The following is a 16,876-nucleotide window of genomic DNA, read 5'->3' as shown; positions in this document are numbered from 1 at the left end:
AACAGTCCATTTCAGCTTTATTTATAGAAACAGAAAAAGATACAAATTTATGAAAGATATATAAAGCACTGAAAAAAAAATAGAAAACAATTTTAGTTCAGAAATAAGCACGCTCTATATAACCTTCACGGTCATTTCTATATTGGAGCTGGAAGTTCTGCATGCATGCATATTGGAATCCAATCAGTCAGTAGCACCTTGGTTCATGTAATAATGGTAATCAATAAGACTGAAGAACAGATGCATGGCTTTTTGCTCTAATGCTAATTCTACTTAATTGCAAAGTTTGAGCAAAGTCTGAGAAAGTTCTTGCCTTTAGCTCAGTGCTGCCCCAAAATGGAAGCCAATCTCAGATCCTTTTAGTAAATTCAGAGGTTTATAGCCATATACTGTGTGGCTGAGAGAATCCCTGCAATCATCACCCAGTCAGTCAGGGAGCCATGTCTTTGGCTAGGCAGCTTTCAAGGGAAGTTATTTTCAACAGGCCATGGTGTCTCCTAGAAATGGCTTCCAGGGGAAATCATGGCATTCTCGTGGTGGGGGAGCTGAGGGACTCAACATAAAAGGCTGGAGCTTCTGCTTTGAAACAGCAAGAGATGGGCTTTTCTCTGGCTGGATAGAGAGCTGAAGCCTCTGCCCTTATTTCTCCAGGAATAAGTGGAAGGTAACAAGAAAGCTGCCATAATTATGAGCAGCAGAGACATCAGAAATGCAGGCTCCAAGCAGAAGCCTGTCTCAGGAACTAAATTTCTTGTTGTAGGGATAAGTTATATCAGACTTGGCTGAAGCTGCAGGAGTGATGGACAGTAGGGTACTAATTCCCAACAGGCTGAAATGTCTGCCAGGGGCATGGAACAAGTTTTGACATCCTTTGGGTGGAGTAAGCTACTTTTGGAAGAAGTTTGCTCCAGAACTTGAGGCCTTTTGACCATGCCTAGGGGGAATATCTAACTTTAGAAATAATAAAGGTTTTCTGGCTGCTCTTCAGTATCACTTTAAAACAGAACAATGTAGGAGACACCCACAGTAGCAGACAGGGGAAGGGTCTCCCCTTAGAAAACAGTGTGTGCAGAAGCACTCCTGCAACCTGGACACCTTCCAAGCATGACCTTCCAGCTCTGGACAACACAAAGGGCAAAGACACTGCTGTAACAGCTCTGGCTGTGGCCAAAGGACATGGAGCTCCAGCTAATTAGGTACCACTGTATTGGACCATTCTGTTTTTTATTAAAGGTCTTAAAAAGTCCCTCCCAGGCTGTCTGCAATATATTGCAGGAGCTGATTGCTTGGACACCAGAGAATGAAGCAGACTGAACACATTTACCATTCCCCCAGACTGGGGATATGTCCTTTTGTAAGAGAACAATACAAGAGGCAGACTGAACAGTCTGAGGGTGGTATTAGCCCCAAAATAAAGGTAGTATTTAATGCTTTAGCTCTAAGACAAGGCATAGAGTACTTAAAGCCCAAGGAGCTTTAAGAGCATATTTGATTAAAAAGGTAAGCTGTTCTTTAAGAAAAGACCTTCCTCCCTACGCACCCTTTTGAAAGAAACAAAACCATTTTTAAGGTTACCAAAAAGGTGTTATTTTAAAGGCAAAATTTTAAATGAAGGCATTAAAAAGAAAAAGCAGGCTTTGCTACAGTAGGTGGAAAAGTAGCTTAAGGCAGAACTACTCCAGTCAGTGAGAATACAAAATGTTCTAGCTTATATCAGAATCCAATCAAGAAGAACTGATGAGCCTCATGCCCTTCATGGAGTAGTGTAAGTGCAGGGCACAGCCCTACATGCCCCTGGACACCATCTGTGAGAGATTGGGCTCTTTGAATTCTCCAAGGTAGAATTTTTTTTCCCTTCAGTATGTCACAATAGGCAGCCAAACATGAAATCAACCCTCAACATATAAAAAAACCTGTTCTGAGATGCACACTTCTAATGTACACAGAGCCACAAAGATGTTGTTTTACAAAAATAACATAAATCAAAAGGCTTCATAGTTTCTCCCAACCCCCAGCCACTGCCCATCAGTGTTTCTGCAGTTCAATTTCTGCATTTGCAATCCAGAATAAATTAAATGAGCTTTTGGTTTTAATACATGGACTGAAGACTTGGTCTGCCTCACCCTTGTGCAGACAGAATATCCAGTGTAGACAAAACATCAACCTGCCTTAAGAATAATTGTTTGCATCATTCCTAATGTGCAGCATACTTCTGCTCCCATTCAATTCCAACGTGAGAATAGCAGTACAGGAACCCAAGAACAGTCAGTGTTGCCCATGGCCAGCCTATAAATAGAAAAGACAGACAATTCTAGTCAGAATAATTAATGGCTGCTTCAAGTAGAAATACTCTTGGGATTACCAACTTATGATGCTTCTAATTAATTTTATTAGCAATTCAGTTCTCACAAGTAAGTAGAATCAATGAACAAAATTTGAGAAGTAAAATTGTCTAAGCTCCAGGGTTGCCTAACCCCCTGACAGTCTTTGTCTTTCTTGTTTTCAATGTATTTAACCAGATTTATTCCCATTGAATTCCAAAGGTCTCTCCTTTGTAGCAGGTTTGTCTATCAAGCAGACATCCCCAATGAACCTGATGCTTTAAGCTGGCTATGGTGTGTCCTAGGGACAAAGGGCACAGTCACAATGAAGACTATTAAAAATCTGAGCAAGTCCCATTACCTGTTCTGCAAAAGGAGTCTGGGGTAATCACTGATTAAGGTTGTTTAGAATTTATGAAATTAGGATCTTACAGGTTGAAATCGTCAATACTAGGCCCTGATGTTTTTTAGTGTGTGTTGTCTGAGGAAAGGGGACAGAGAGGAAGATGTTGGAAGGATTTTTTAATGGCTTTTTTTGTTGCCATTGTTGACACAAAAATTTTGGTCATGTGTATGAATGGTTTTCTGCATGCTGTCCTCAAATTACCAATATCTGCTTCTGAAAGAAAAGCTGCCCCTCTTGGGGAAAACTCTGGTCTAAAGGAACCTTTTGGCCTGGAAGAAGGGATGGAGAGAAGCTGTAACCTCTGCACAACATGATGCTCCAGGAAGAGCTCTTTCTGAAGGTGTATTTGCAAGGTGCTTTGCAGACTGGTTTTGTCCAGGCTCCAAGCTAATTCCTGTCAGGGCACAGTTAAATTGTGCTCACATCCAGCTGAGCCTTAGCTCAATACCCTGCCCCCAGCAGATCTCACAGCCCCAGAGTCAGTCCTGCACTTCAGGGGGTGCATGTGCTGGGACCCTTCCTCTGTGCTCCAAGAGCTGGGCAGTGTCACACTTCATCCTGGAACAGGTACAGGGTTCACAGCATCCCCCTGCTACGAATAGTTCTCTTTGTTTCATGACCCTCTAATTGTTCTGGCTTTGCTTTGTTGTGAAATACAGTCCTGTAACCTGACTGATTTTCATGGAGATATTTACAAATATTAATCCCTCGTCTTCACAAAACCCTGAAGCGAAATTTTACTTTTGTTTAATTATTTGTTTCACAAAACACATTTTCTGAGGTATCTCCAAAGGGATTTTTAACCATAAAAGTATTGTTTTTATTTCAGTGAAATTAGCCTACTGCAGATTGGGTTTCACCTTCAATAGCAAGCTAAAGCCCAGCTGTGCTTTGTCTCTGCTAAAATTGCATGTGAAAGTATGTCAATAGATGTAATAAAAACATACCTCTTCTGGCAGCAATATTGTGGTGGCTGCTTTATACAGACAGAGCCAGAAAATTAAAAAAGAACTGAGTCTAGAATTGTTCTGCTGTTTTAGGGGCACTTTGGAAATTTGCTTGTTACATGTTTGGCATTTTTAAATAGTGTAAAGCTCTGGCACACAGAAAATGTGCCACAGTAGCTGACTTGCTTGCTCTCCAGCAATACTAGAGATCTTGTCAGAATACATAGCTATGCACTGGAAATCTTTTCTACATGTCTTAGTTTTTTGATAATATTCCTCCACAGTGCCCAGAGCCCGGGCTCACAGGGCTTTTAGCCACTATAATCAGGCTAGTGGTAATCATCCTGGGATGCAGGGAGTCTGTCCTGTACAGTGTCAGGGGTAGCATTCAGCACATCATCTCCTCCTGATCTAGTGAAGGGGGAAGACAAAGTCACCCCAATATGGGCAACAGAAAAGAGGATTTTAAAAATTTAATCTTGCTACCATTCTTCTAAGAGGTGCTGCACAAATCCCAAAGCATTTCTTGCTGCACAAACAGGAGCAGCTCCAAGCCAGGGGTAAGGGGACCTTGCCCTTTCTTGCCATACTGGAACCACAGTGCAGTGCTAGTGGATGTGGGCAAATGCATGTGATTGGAGCAAAGGCATCATGTTCTGTTCCTTGGCAATCTCAGATTAGCTCCAGCCCACTCAAGGCAGATTTGCACAGGTGCATCCACATCTGAGAAGCAGCCCAAGAACATCCTGGAGCAAGCAGAGCACCTTTAAACTGTTTTCACTCATCTCTTCCATTTCAGGACTGGATATACAATAAAGTTGTTGAAAAATCAAGAGCTTGGTCTCCAGAAGATGGTGATGTAGGGAAGGACACATGGAGCAATGTTATCCAGCAAGGGTGCAATTTCAAATTCTGTCCAGCATGTGTTTTCCTAGTAGGTGACCTCCATAATTAAACAGCAGAACAAGTTCCTCTCTTGCAAGGTAAGGTCACAGGAGCCTTTTCTGGCTTCCAGTTTCTCCAATCAACCAAACAGCACCTATGGCCTTGGATGCACAGTTCCAAGGAAATTTCCTCTTTTTACCCTGGGCCAGCATCTTAAGGTATGTTTGTACCTCAGGCCTTTTGCTGCCTCTCATTCTGCTCCTACTCTCAGACACCATTCAGGGGGTTCTTCTTTTTGGTGACCCCTCAGCTTTACCTTATCCCTCTAAACCACTGCATTTATGCTGTGCTACTCTCCAAACTCTGCTTGGAAGGGCACATGCCTGCATCCTAGATCAGTATCTCTCTATAAAGTCATCATAGAATGTACTCTTCAAAACATTACTGATATCAGATCAAGCACTAGGCTGTCAGGAAATGACTCAGTTATGTCTGTTTATTCAAAACCAGGCCACATACCACCTTAAATCTTACCATTTCTTGACTGGTTTAGTAATTTGATTTTGGGCTTGAAGGCCAAGTTTCATGGGACTACTCAGATTTTTATAACTTTTTTCACAGGAAGATGAATTTGGATTCATTAACACATGCTATTTGTAGATACAAGGATTAATTCATGTGCTGTTAGAAAATCCAGCAATATTTGTGAGCTTTACCTGCAGAAATTTCTTTTAAGACAGCTGGATATCACTTTTAACAAAGGAACACTGGGTGAGAATCACAACCAAATTCTCTACACTTATGGTGAGGCATGCTGCTCCACAAAACATCAAACACAAGCTCCTTTGTGAAGAGGAATGCAAATTTTGTAGAGAGGTAGCAGCAGCACTTGACCCATCAATCACACAACCTCCTCCTAGGGAAGTCTTCAGTCCCAGCTAGGCCTGAGGCACCTGTTCTGTCCAACACAGCTCATGGATTTACCAGGACTCTTGCTAGTTAAAACAACATTTTGGTATATTATGTACTCAGCTTTCAGCCTAATGAGCAGGAGACTTGTCTTCATTACATGATCAAGGCAGAACTGATACAAAGTTGCTGCCACAGGAACAGCTTTTGGAGTTCCTCTTTCCTTTCAGCTTCCTATCTCTCTTTCCAAAGGATTTCTGCATACTCTGCAAATTACTAGAAAAAGTAATGTTTTAGCACACTCTGGATTTTGATAGGAGTGGGGTAAAATGAAGCTTTCAACTGAAAAGTAACAGTCTGGAGCACAGCTCTCAAAAGACCAATTATATCCTTATAACCTCAGTTCAATACTTTGAACCAACATTTAATTATGTATCCAGAAGGAAGCTCTTTCAAATTTCTTCATCACCCACAGTAATGAAAAAAACAAAAATCACAGTGGCAATGTTTAGGGCATACCCAAGTTTCACATCATCAGCAAAACACTAGGAAACAGTCCATTGTTCCTTCCAACCCATGATGTGAGAGAAAGGGGCTGCAGTTATGTTTTGCATTGTCCAAAAGTGCCTTAGCGGCTCTTGGACCTAAATGTTATTTTTAGATGTGCCTTGGCTGCACAGTCCTCAGAAGTCCTCAAGTGCAGAGTAGTTATTAAATCAATTGAAGTCAGAAGAACTAATCTCCCTGAAAAGCTTGGCTGCAGGAGCATACATCTACTCTGACTTTGATTTGGAAGTACCTAAGTTGCTGTAAGGCTTAGCACTCAGGAAAATTTATTCTTAAACAAAGGTTCAAATGTGACAAAGACACTGAAGCAAGTCCTCTGTAAAGTGGAATTAAAGAGACACAATGGTGGGAAGAGGGGGGAAACAGGCACCAGTCTGTCAAGCATAATAAAAAGCCAAAGCAAACCAGCATGTGAGGCCAAGACATCTCTTACCTACAATTACTAACATACTTAGAGGATCAGTAAAAATACCATCTTTTCAGAAAAAAAAAACACATTCCAAACTACTGTTTGTAGTAGATCTGTTGAAAGAAACTTATTATCTAGCCCAACATTTGAAGCATCTCCAAATGTTGGGCTAGATAAACTCTGCATTTTTAAATTTTAATTTCATGTCTTTTTGTCACTTCCAAGTGGGGCTGTCTGACCATTACAGCAGGAAATGTCACACAGCATGTGTTACAAACATGGTGCAGTTTGATACCCAATTAGTCTTTAGAAATTTGGAAAAGAAAACCCTACCTGTTTTCAGCTGTGTTGTAGCAAAGCCCCAACCTGATTCAGAGCAGGTGTTTTTGCTGCTGCTTTCAGCCTCCACATTGCAGATGTGTCAAAGGACAGACAATAAATTCTGCCAGCAAACACCCATCCCTCCAAGTGCCAGCTGGGCATCTCCACCCTCCCACCCCATGTAAAGCACCACACAGTCACAGGGTCTGTAGATTCAAGATACCACCTTGTCCCATTATGAGCCCCAGCTAACAGCTGCCACATCTTTCCCCTCCATCCACTGTGCAGCTTGGGAGCAGAGCAGCTCAGCCAATGGGAACCAGCTTGGGAGATTAGGGAAGGCTGACCTGACCTATTCCTATAGATTTCCAGGCATTGAACACACTTTAGCTGGTGGGTGTGGAAAAGGTCCAAATATTAATAAAAAAAATTACACAATAGATAGTTTTCAAAGGAAACCCAAGAAAATACTGTAAGGATAACTCAGATCTGTCAGCATCTGGAAATATGACTGAGAAATTCTAAGCTTCCAGGTCTAGACCTGAACCTCAGCCAGGCACACAGGCAGGAACCACAAAAGCTGCCTCTTCAGACATGAAGCAGTTTCCAGTAAAAGGCATTAACAAATGTGTAACACAGTAGTCTACTTATGTGAATTTTAAATCACACCATCCCGAAGAAAGCTTACATCTGTGGCTTTCTGAGTACTTATCACTGCTGTGAAAAACTGAAAATGGGGAGATAACAGTCCAAGACCATCAACTGAAACTGGATGACCACAGACCATTCAGATCAGCATTACTGAAAGCAAAAAGCCAAAGTCTCTTTGTGTTTTCATAATGCAAACAGGTTGGATCTAGTAGACAGAGGTCACAAAAGTTGTGGCTTTCCTGTGTTCTTACTGTGCATGGAACTAGGCTTTACCATAGCTAAAATACTTTTATGCTTCATGGCACTGAAAAAAATTGTGTGCTGACAAAGACTTTGTTAAGCAACAAGATATCAATTTCACTTAGGGCTAAGGCTGCTGACCACACTTTTTCCTGTTATTCAGATAAACTGCAAATTAAAAAAATTCAGAGGTAGAGTTCAAAAGATTAGCTAACCTATAGCTTTTATAAAGCACCCACCCCCCAACATAATTCAGTGATGATGCCAAAACTATATTTTCATTGCACTATGTATAGGAAAGAAAAACTATAAAAAACAAACAAAAAAACCCCCACTACCACCATGCTCTGCTATCTGCTGGTAAATGCTCTCTAGATGCAGGTATCAATTCAGGATATGTTTGTCTGCATGGATTCTCTGTTCTGCCTTTGGAGCTAGAATCTCATTTGATGCTACTATGACCACTAACAGCTCTCCAGATGCTGCACAATGTAGACTAAAAGGATTATTTCCCCAGTATGTATCAACTGATATGAGCAGGATAACTTCCCTCTATATTTCTTGGTGTGTTTTTGTGGTATTATCCTACCTTAAGCATTTTTACTTCTAACCCTTTTATAAAGCTCAAAAGAATTCACAGAAGTTATGCCTTCTGCTTCATGTTTTAAAATAAATCTATACCCTCTACTAGTTTTCCCAGCAGAGCTAGTCAGTGGAAAAAAGCCTGATATTTTAGGCATTAATTGTGGTCTCATGCATATCAAGTTCACTCTGGAGTAATTCAATTAAAATCAAAAGAACCATATTCATGCTACTGCTGAATTTGAATTAACAGTAAAGAAGACTGATGAAAACTGCTTGTTGGAATCTTCCTGCCAAAAGTGCTAATGAGAAAGGAAAAAAAAATCCAACCAACCAGCTTTAGTTTTCAGATTATGAAGGAGTGGATCTGTAAATCAGAAGCAACCTTCCCTTTCCTCCCATGTCTTAAATTGAGAGCTATACAAAGCTAATATTAAATCAAAGCTCACAAAATATGAAATCTTAATGCTCATTTATTTTTAGAACAGATACAAAAGCTTCTAAAAGCATTATTGTAAACAAAGATCCATCTTCACCTAGAAGCAAGGCAAAGAACTATCTCTAGAAGTGTTCTGCAAAGAGAACATTTTAGAGTCATACATCTGGCTTAATACAGCACTATGTTCATTAAATGTCTACTCAGGTATTCCAATAGAACTTCCTTAAATATAGTGTGAATAAGTACATAAAGATGAGACTTGCAAAGATTTTAATGCATTTCTCAGCTGTAATTATCTGCTGAGAGTTATATACACCAATGGAAACATCAGAGCCAGGAGCCTCCTTTTGTTACAGTTTTAATCTGGAATAGGAGAATGAAGAGTTAACTCCCCAGGAGAACATGAACACCCCAAAGGCAGAGCTGGGAACGTTGTTGTTGCCCAGCAGGATCCTGAGGTGAGCATCTGCCTCTCATTGAGCAGAGAGGTGTTCATGTTATACATGCTGAGCAGAAAGGTGAATTAACTTCCCCTCTACTACAGCTCCAAAATTCAGGAAGATTTCTGTACCAGTCTAACTGGGATTCTTGGATTTAGGTTTGTGTGTCAGGCTTTTCACAAAAAATGAAGCTCCTTCTCTTGCCTTTTAGTGCCAGGGACTCTTGACAAATCAAGGCTATATACTCACAAAAGGAGAGGATTTAAACCAGGGATTCAGATATGTGCCATCAATCACCAGCAAGCAAACATTTGGGTAAAAAAGTGAAGTACTATAATTTATTTTCCCAACAAGATTTCTGGCTAAGGTACCCTAAAATGGTCATGAATATAAGATGCTTAAATGACTGTAAAATAATTAATTTTTAAATATGAAGAATTATTTAAGGATGAATTATTCACAATCCCCTTCCTACCTGCAACCCATTTTTTAATCTGCCATTTTTCCCTTGTCATCCTCAAAACCACTCATATTCCAAGACCACTGCAGCTATTCCATGGTGCTGTCTTGTCTCTTCACAGCATTAAGAATTAGAAAAGAAGCAGACAGTGTGACAAATTTAACAAGTATTTACAACCAGTTACATTAGCAACAAACAAACTACAACTCCTTATCACAGAGCTCTCGTAGCTGAAAAGCTCCATGGATAAAATATATTAACTACTAGAGCTTAATGCACTAAGAGAAGAGCTGAGAGCACAGTGTTAATGTACATGAACACTGCATTTTGATAATTGCTGTATCAGTGTAAAGCTAACACTACAAGTGAGGCCATTTCTCACTTAACACAAATATCTTGAGGGATGGAAGTGCACAGATAAGGTAACCAGGCAATCTTGCAGCGTTTGCTGAGCTGTAGCAATCGATGCAGGACTAAGGCATTGTGAGCTGCTGGTCTCAGGCTCCCCTTCTGCTTGTGTCTTGTCACAGTGTCACCAAAGGGCAAAGAAAAGGGCTGATGCAGATTTAGGGAGAAAGCCCTGGAAATACAATGGTGCCTGAAGGTGGCCATGAGCCAACAGAAAACTTAACAATAAACAATCCCACTGGTGGCATATCCCATGAAATGGAGTTGTTGCACACAGGTTATCTGGATCAAAAAGCCCATATAGGATTGCCTCAGTTGACCACTTTCTGATAGAACAATTGTTTCACTTCTTACCTGCACAACCTGACCTGGCCCTGCTGCAGCCCATAGAATCATAGCAAATAATAGAATTATCAGTAAAATAGTTCAATTACAGATAGTTTGTGGATAAGAACAAAGTCATTTTAATTTAAAGGGGAAAACCAATCTGTGTTAGTCCATCAACAAGACCACTTGAAACAAAGGAAAAAAACCTAATTTAAAATTCCTTGAATATTGTCAATATTTAATTGATTTCAAGGATAAAAGTACACAATATGCTTGTATATTCTCAGAAAACACATTCTGGATTTCAAGAGTACATCTACTAAATTTAAGGAGGGAATACCTCATTCTCTGCTTTTTGTGTGAACAGGGCAACACAGAGCCCAGAGAGTCAGGCCTGCCTGAGTGAGCTGTGTAAGCACAGGGGTCATCCAAAGCAAAAGCTGGTAAACCATTCATCATTGTGTCAGAAAACACAGATTAGAAATACCCAGGCAACTATATCAACATGCAAAATCTGCCAGCACTTCCAAGGACAGGGATCTCATTTCCTAAGCCCTGCTCTGCTTTTCTGGGATCTGGTCTCAGGTCAGTAAGCAGCCACCCAAGGGGAGGGAGTCTGACCAGCACAAATCTGAATGAGTAACCTCCCAGTGTGGTAATGGAGATCAAAACCATTCCATCAACCCAAGCTGACACCAAGGGATACAACCCTTCTTTGCCCTATAGGAATTAGAGGAATGTACATGGAAATATTTAAATCTTGTAACAGCCTAGCTGTTCTCCTTGCTTCCCTGTTTTAAGCTTTTTGAGTAGCTGCTGAGGGGGATCACTCACAATGTTCTTTTCAGGTAAGATGGCTGCAATGGCTTAGCAAAGCTTATACAGAAACAAGTCTGCAACTGCAAAAAGATCTCATAAACCCACATCTTTTAAAATTGTTCTATCTTTACCAGAATATTCAACTTTCTAGAAGGGAAAAAAAAACCCTCACAACCTTTCCATTACATAAAACTGTAACAAAGTTATAGGATTACTATGCCTTGCCAGAAAGTTTTTGCCTATGTTTAAATTGCCTTATTTAACGAAGTGTAGCTTAGTGCAATGAGATATTATCTTTCCATGTGCTTCTCTGGCCCACTAAAACCAGCAAGGAATATGATCTGATGCATGGCTGTCACACCTTCTGTCCCACCTGGGCTCTGCTATTCAGTGTAATAAAAGCAGTGCTGTACATCTTTAATGGGATTGTTAATAATGCCAATATACACATCTTGCTGAAAACCAGCATACACCTCTCTGGAGGGATCCATTTGTATACATGAACTCTGTACTATACAACTAGTTTCCTCTTCTTCTGGGTCTGGCCAAGACATGTTGGAGAGGGCAGGATCCTGCCAGTCTCACTGACTCCCTGCTCCCTCTCCTGGTGTGGCAGAGACGGGACTTCACTCCCAGCCACCATGGGATCTCTCCTAGTGCTAATTTCACATCTCCTGGGAGAGAAATATAATGAGAACTGGCTACGAAGCAGTCATTTCCATTTGTAAATGGGGTAGCACAAAGGAAGAAATGAGAACAAATTTCCATATGTACAGTCTCTGCTAAACAATCATCTCTGCAAATCTCTCCCCAGTGTGTGTGGTGCCTTTATGGGATCAGCCACACAACCAGAATAATTAATTAATCCAGGCACAGCTCAGAGGGTCCAACAGAACAGAACTGGATCTGCTCTGATTTCAGACCACAGTTCATGTGCAATGGTGTGCCTACATGGATTAGTCATTTTACAGATAAAGTTGGGCTAATTAATGAATGCTACATCTCAAGCAGGCCCAGACCATAATCAAATATCTTTGCTTACAATCACTACAAATGTCAAAACAACATTTCCCCATAACCTCATTTTTAAACCAAAATACTAAGATGCCAAATCAGGAGAGCACAGTGGCTACAGAGGCTGGCTGGGCATGGGCAAAGTGTTGAAGAAGGACTGAGTGCAGAATGTCTATAATTTACCCTAATTAGCTGGAGAAGAACCAAAAGACTGCCTCTTTTTTTGCAGGGTGAGGGCAGGGGGACAGGGTACATGACTCACCCTGCTGAAATAGGCTGTTTTTCTTCTGAAGGCAGTATCACTCCTGATCTTGACAAGGAGAATAATGCCAATTTCTTTGGCAATAATTAGCATACATAACAGAGAGGACAGAGGGTTCATTTTCTTCCCTTCTCCTTTATTTTCAGTTGGCTCTTCTACTGATTCTACATGAATTATTACTAAAAATCAATGCCTCATGCTGAAGTAAATACTCTGGATGAAATGGAAGAGCTTCTCAAATTTTATGCAAAGTCACTGAATGCAGCTGATTTTTGCACAGGAAATGGACATTTAAAAAGAAAAGTATCAGTTTGTTTTACTGGTTCTCTTCTCTATCTGAAAATCTCAAATGCACAATCTGGTTGTCCGGCCACTATATCACCTTACTATTCCTTTCAAAAAATCTTTCTTGAGCAGACACTGGCCCATCCAGGACACATTTTGAAAGTTCTGGGTTTTGGATCTAATTTTCCAACAGAAGTTTTAGCACTCTTCACATCTGCTCACACTGTATTAATCATTTGAGTCAAAACTGCTCTTGATAAGTCATTTTTCCCCTTTGAAGAATTACTTTGCATTGGGAATTTGCCTCAGTGTTCACTTTTCTGCAGAACTGCAAGATAACTATGGATAAAAGACCTTCGTCAGTCCTTCAGTGAGTACTGGCCTCAAGTGAAGAGCTCAGCTGCAGTCAAAGTTTGTCACAACAAAGAAGCCTGATTAAATAAGTGAAATTCACCATTTGGCAGAGTCCTTCAGCTGCTCATAAAAGTCGATGACAATACTAAATGTTTTGATCAGAAACTGTGCTTAAGTCTTTGACTTGCATCCTTGATGACCTTTCAATCACATTTCAATTACCAAGGCAGAAAAATTACACTGGCAGATGGACCAAGGTCATAACCAATTTACTAACATCTCTACCTTCCTTTTTACTGAAGTCCCTGTATTTTCTATGGCTTGTATAATAAATATAATAATAAACTATTCCTTTATTCTGCAGAGAGTGATGTAGCTGAATTTGCTTTAAATCCTAACCCAAAGTACAACAGATGTCATAATTGTTGAATAGAATACTTGAGAAGCTGTGGCATCATTGTTGTTTCCATTTTAATTGGCTACTGGAGGCCTTAAAACACAATAAATGGAAGTACAAAGAAGGGTGACTCAAATGTATTGACATCACTCCAGACAAAAAATATGAAAAACTAAAGTGTTTAAGTGATCAAGTAGATATCCAGTATAAAGGAAGAGATGTCACAGGTGGACTAAGAACCCAACTATGGGAACAGCAATAGAAAAGATGGGAAGCAAGAATCAAATTCAGATTTGAAAAAAAATTATCTCTTCATTTAAAAAGAAGTCACAAGAGGCTTCCTCAGCTCATCAGTAGAGATCTAAAGTCCACTTAGAAAATGGGCAAAGAATGGATGTTACATGCTACCTTAGATGACAAATGATCTTAATCAAGTATGTTATGAGAGACTACAACATTCAAGTACTCTTGTTAAAAAATACCTTTTTTTTAGAAAAGTAGACTGTAAGAAAGATTCAATAACAATATATACTTTCAAATCTGAATTTTTTTTTTTAGTCATAAAAGTAAAGAAAGCTTGTATGTCAACACAAGCACTTGAGTGTGCCTCAGCAGGGACAAGAGCCAGCTCAGCTTGCCTCGTGCCTTTGGTGCATACATACATCCCATACATGCAGAATGGATACCAAAGAGACAAAAGAGACCCCCAAAAATGATCAAGGTAATATCAAGTTAGTTCTAACTAGTGTGGCCTTTACAGAGAAAAAGAGGTCCAGTCTTCTGAGCTTTCTTTCAGAATTAATAATGCCAGTTTTGTTTCAGTTTGAAGACTTAAGATAGTCTACAGTGAGGAGTTGTAGGCTTGGCACAGGTTGACCAGCAGCTTAATTATAGCTGTCATCTCATTAATGCAGAAAAAATTTATTGCCTTCCTCTTGGAGATATAAGTGGACTTAATCTTGTATCTCAATCAGGCTTAACAGAACATTAAATACAAGTGCTGCCAATAGCCAACTTCTTTGATGAAGGCAGCAGTACATAAAGCTGAATTGAATTAATAATTAAATTACTCCTGCAGAACCCAGATGATGGTAGAAAAATTCTGTAAAAAGTCTTAAGTAAATGTTAACATTTTCAACAAACTACTGTCTTTGATTAATGAAGATCTAATCAGACTATACATTAATTTGAAATAATCTATGAGCTGTCATGGAAGCAATTAGTGTCATCTCAAACCCAGTACAAATTTGTCAAAGTACTATATGTAATACAAGGTCTTAATGTAATTAACTTCAGTGATTAAAACTCTCATAAACTGTGTGTCCTTGGCCAAGCACAGCACTGCCATATCTCAGTTTCAGAAGAGGTGATGGGTCAGCACTTACTCTTGTAACATAAGTACAGGAAGGTTGCTGCAGGCAGACCTGTGCAATTGGTTACACCATTGTGCCTGAACTGAGATAAAATCATATATACTTTATGTAACACCACAGACAGGGGGAAGAAACAGACAGTGCAAAGTGCAAGCATGACAAAAAATACTGAAACACTCCTCATTTTTTTAGAATCATGTTGAAGACTTAGCATTCCAAGATGTGACATCTGGGTCTGTGGTAGGTCCTCCTTATTTTTTAACTTTGTAAGTAGCCATGCTCATGTAGCACCTGCACACCATGTTGTAGTAACAAAGCACATTGCTTTTGATGGGGTAGCAGTTATATGGGATAGGATTCCCAAAGGGAAACATGCTTCCCCCCAGGAAGCCTCAGCTGGAGGCTCCTTCTGGAGCTGCCCCAATGCTGGGCTCAGCTCTTTTCCTCCTTTGGAAGCTGCTCCATGGCTCAATTAGAGTCACTACACATCCACCCAGCATTTTCTGTAACCTCACAGCTTGGACACTGCCCTGTGGCAAAATGGGAGAGAGAGGTCCTCTCCCCTCTACACAGACTACATTTGGTTTCTATCCAGAATATGCTTGAAGTAAATCAGACTTTCCAGTGTGGCCCACAGCTGGCAGAAACTGCATCCTTAGAGATGCCTCCAGATTGTCTTTAGCATTCCCCAGGGGGCATCAAGAGCCCAGACCATGGGACGAATATCTCAGTATTTCACATTACCCAAGCAATGGGCTGTAAAGGTGAGGGCAGATTTTCAGAGGAAGAAAAAAACCACACAAATGAAAACAAGAGCATCATAAAGGACCCCTAACCTATGCACAACAGACACACTAAGACATAATCCTAGAGAGAAAAAAGGACAATAGAACCAAAAGAGCTATTTCATCTCACAATATATATTTTGACAATTGCTCTTAACTGTCAAAGCAAGTAAATGCTGACTCTGAATCCTAGCTTCTCCTGTTCTCATATCACAACCTTTCATCAGCAATAGTGTTACTTAAAAAAGAAGTATATTGTGTGTTTGACTGCACTGCAGGAGCCAGCTTCAGTGAGAGACAGAGCAGCAATGCTTATCCCATTGAAATGGAGACACCTTTGCATTAGTGAGCAATCAGGACTTTTTTAACAAGGACTTGACCTTTCCAAACCTGGCACAGATCAAACAAATTGAGACATGACTAGTTCATGGCAATCCTTTTTATATGCAATGCAGTGGATTTTTCATGTACTGTTGCCCAGAAGAATACTGGCAGCTCAAGAAACACAAAAACCAATTCACTGAAAGCATCTTCTAACTCTACTGTGTTTCTGCTTTGCCACCACTTCCTGCTCATGGTTCTGTGCTTACTGAGCTCCATCCACAAACCCCAAAGAATTTGGTGTCACAGCAGAGCTGTGGACAAGCACATCACAGGGAGGAATGAATGTGAATTGCTACTGACTGACAGACATCAGGCACAAAAGCCAAAATCTACTCCTTGTTCTGCTACTGACTTATTACTTCTCCCTATCCCTTTGTTTCCCTTTGCTATTTGTAAAGCAACTGGAATCACAAAATTCTTCAAATGTTTAGGTCAAAAATACAATACTGGACAACAAGAGGATACAAGCATCTATTTCCACATTTTGCTGCTCAGAAACCTGGCAATCTACTGTAACCTTAAAGAGACCAAAGCAGATTCAAATGAAGTCACTCTCTCCTCAGGAGTAACAATTTTTGACAAACCAGGTTTATAAGGACAGGTGTTTTGGGATTTTGAGCAATTTTGTCTAACATGTTGCTAAGTGCAATGGAGGTTTTATTAAAATAAAGACAGGTGCTATTTAAATTTTTTTCAGAAACAGCATCATGATGTAAAATTTGCATTATCAGGTTAATGCAAATTTAATGTTTAATGCATCATTAAACAGGTTAGCTCACACAGTGATGTGCACAGAGCTTCATGATAGTGTCACCATCAGGCTTATTGGAAAGGATGTCTGAGAAACAACAGAATCATCTTGCTGCTACTAGAAAAGGGCTTTAACTGTGG

General features: G+C 40.1%; 1 protein-coding gene across 1 annotated transcript in view; it reads right to left on the bottom strand.

Moving 5' to 3' along the window:
• The window catches only part of HHAT (hedgehog acyltransferase), a 141,462-nt gene continuing 124,586 nt past the window's right edge, over positions 1–16,876 (bottom strand). The window contains exon 12 of the mRNA XM_079297852.1: positions 1–2,286. Within this exon, the coding sequence (XP_079153978.1) occupies positions 2,195–2,286 (92 nt within the window). The 3' untranslated portion in view covers positions 1–2,194. The remainder of the gene's footprint in view (positions 2,287–16,876) is intronic.

Source organism: Erithacus rubecula, assembly GCF_903797595.1.
Source record: "Erithacus rubecula genome assembly, chromosome: 2".
In the NCBI taxonomy this organism is placed as follows: domain Eukaryota; kingdom Metazoa; phylum Chordata; class Aves; order Passeriformes; family Muscicapidae; genus Erithacus; species Erithacus rubecula.
Note: the sequence above shows the minus strand (reverse complement) of the source record. Positions and strands in the feature narration are given on the sequence as shown.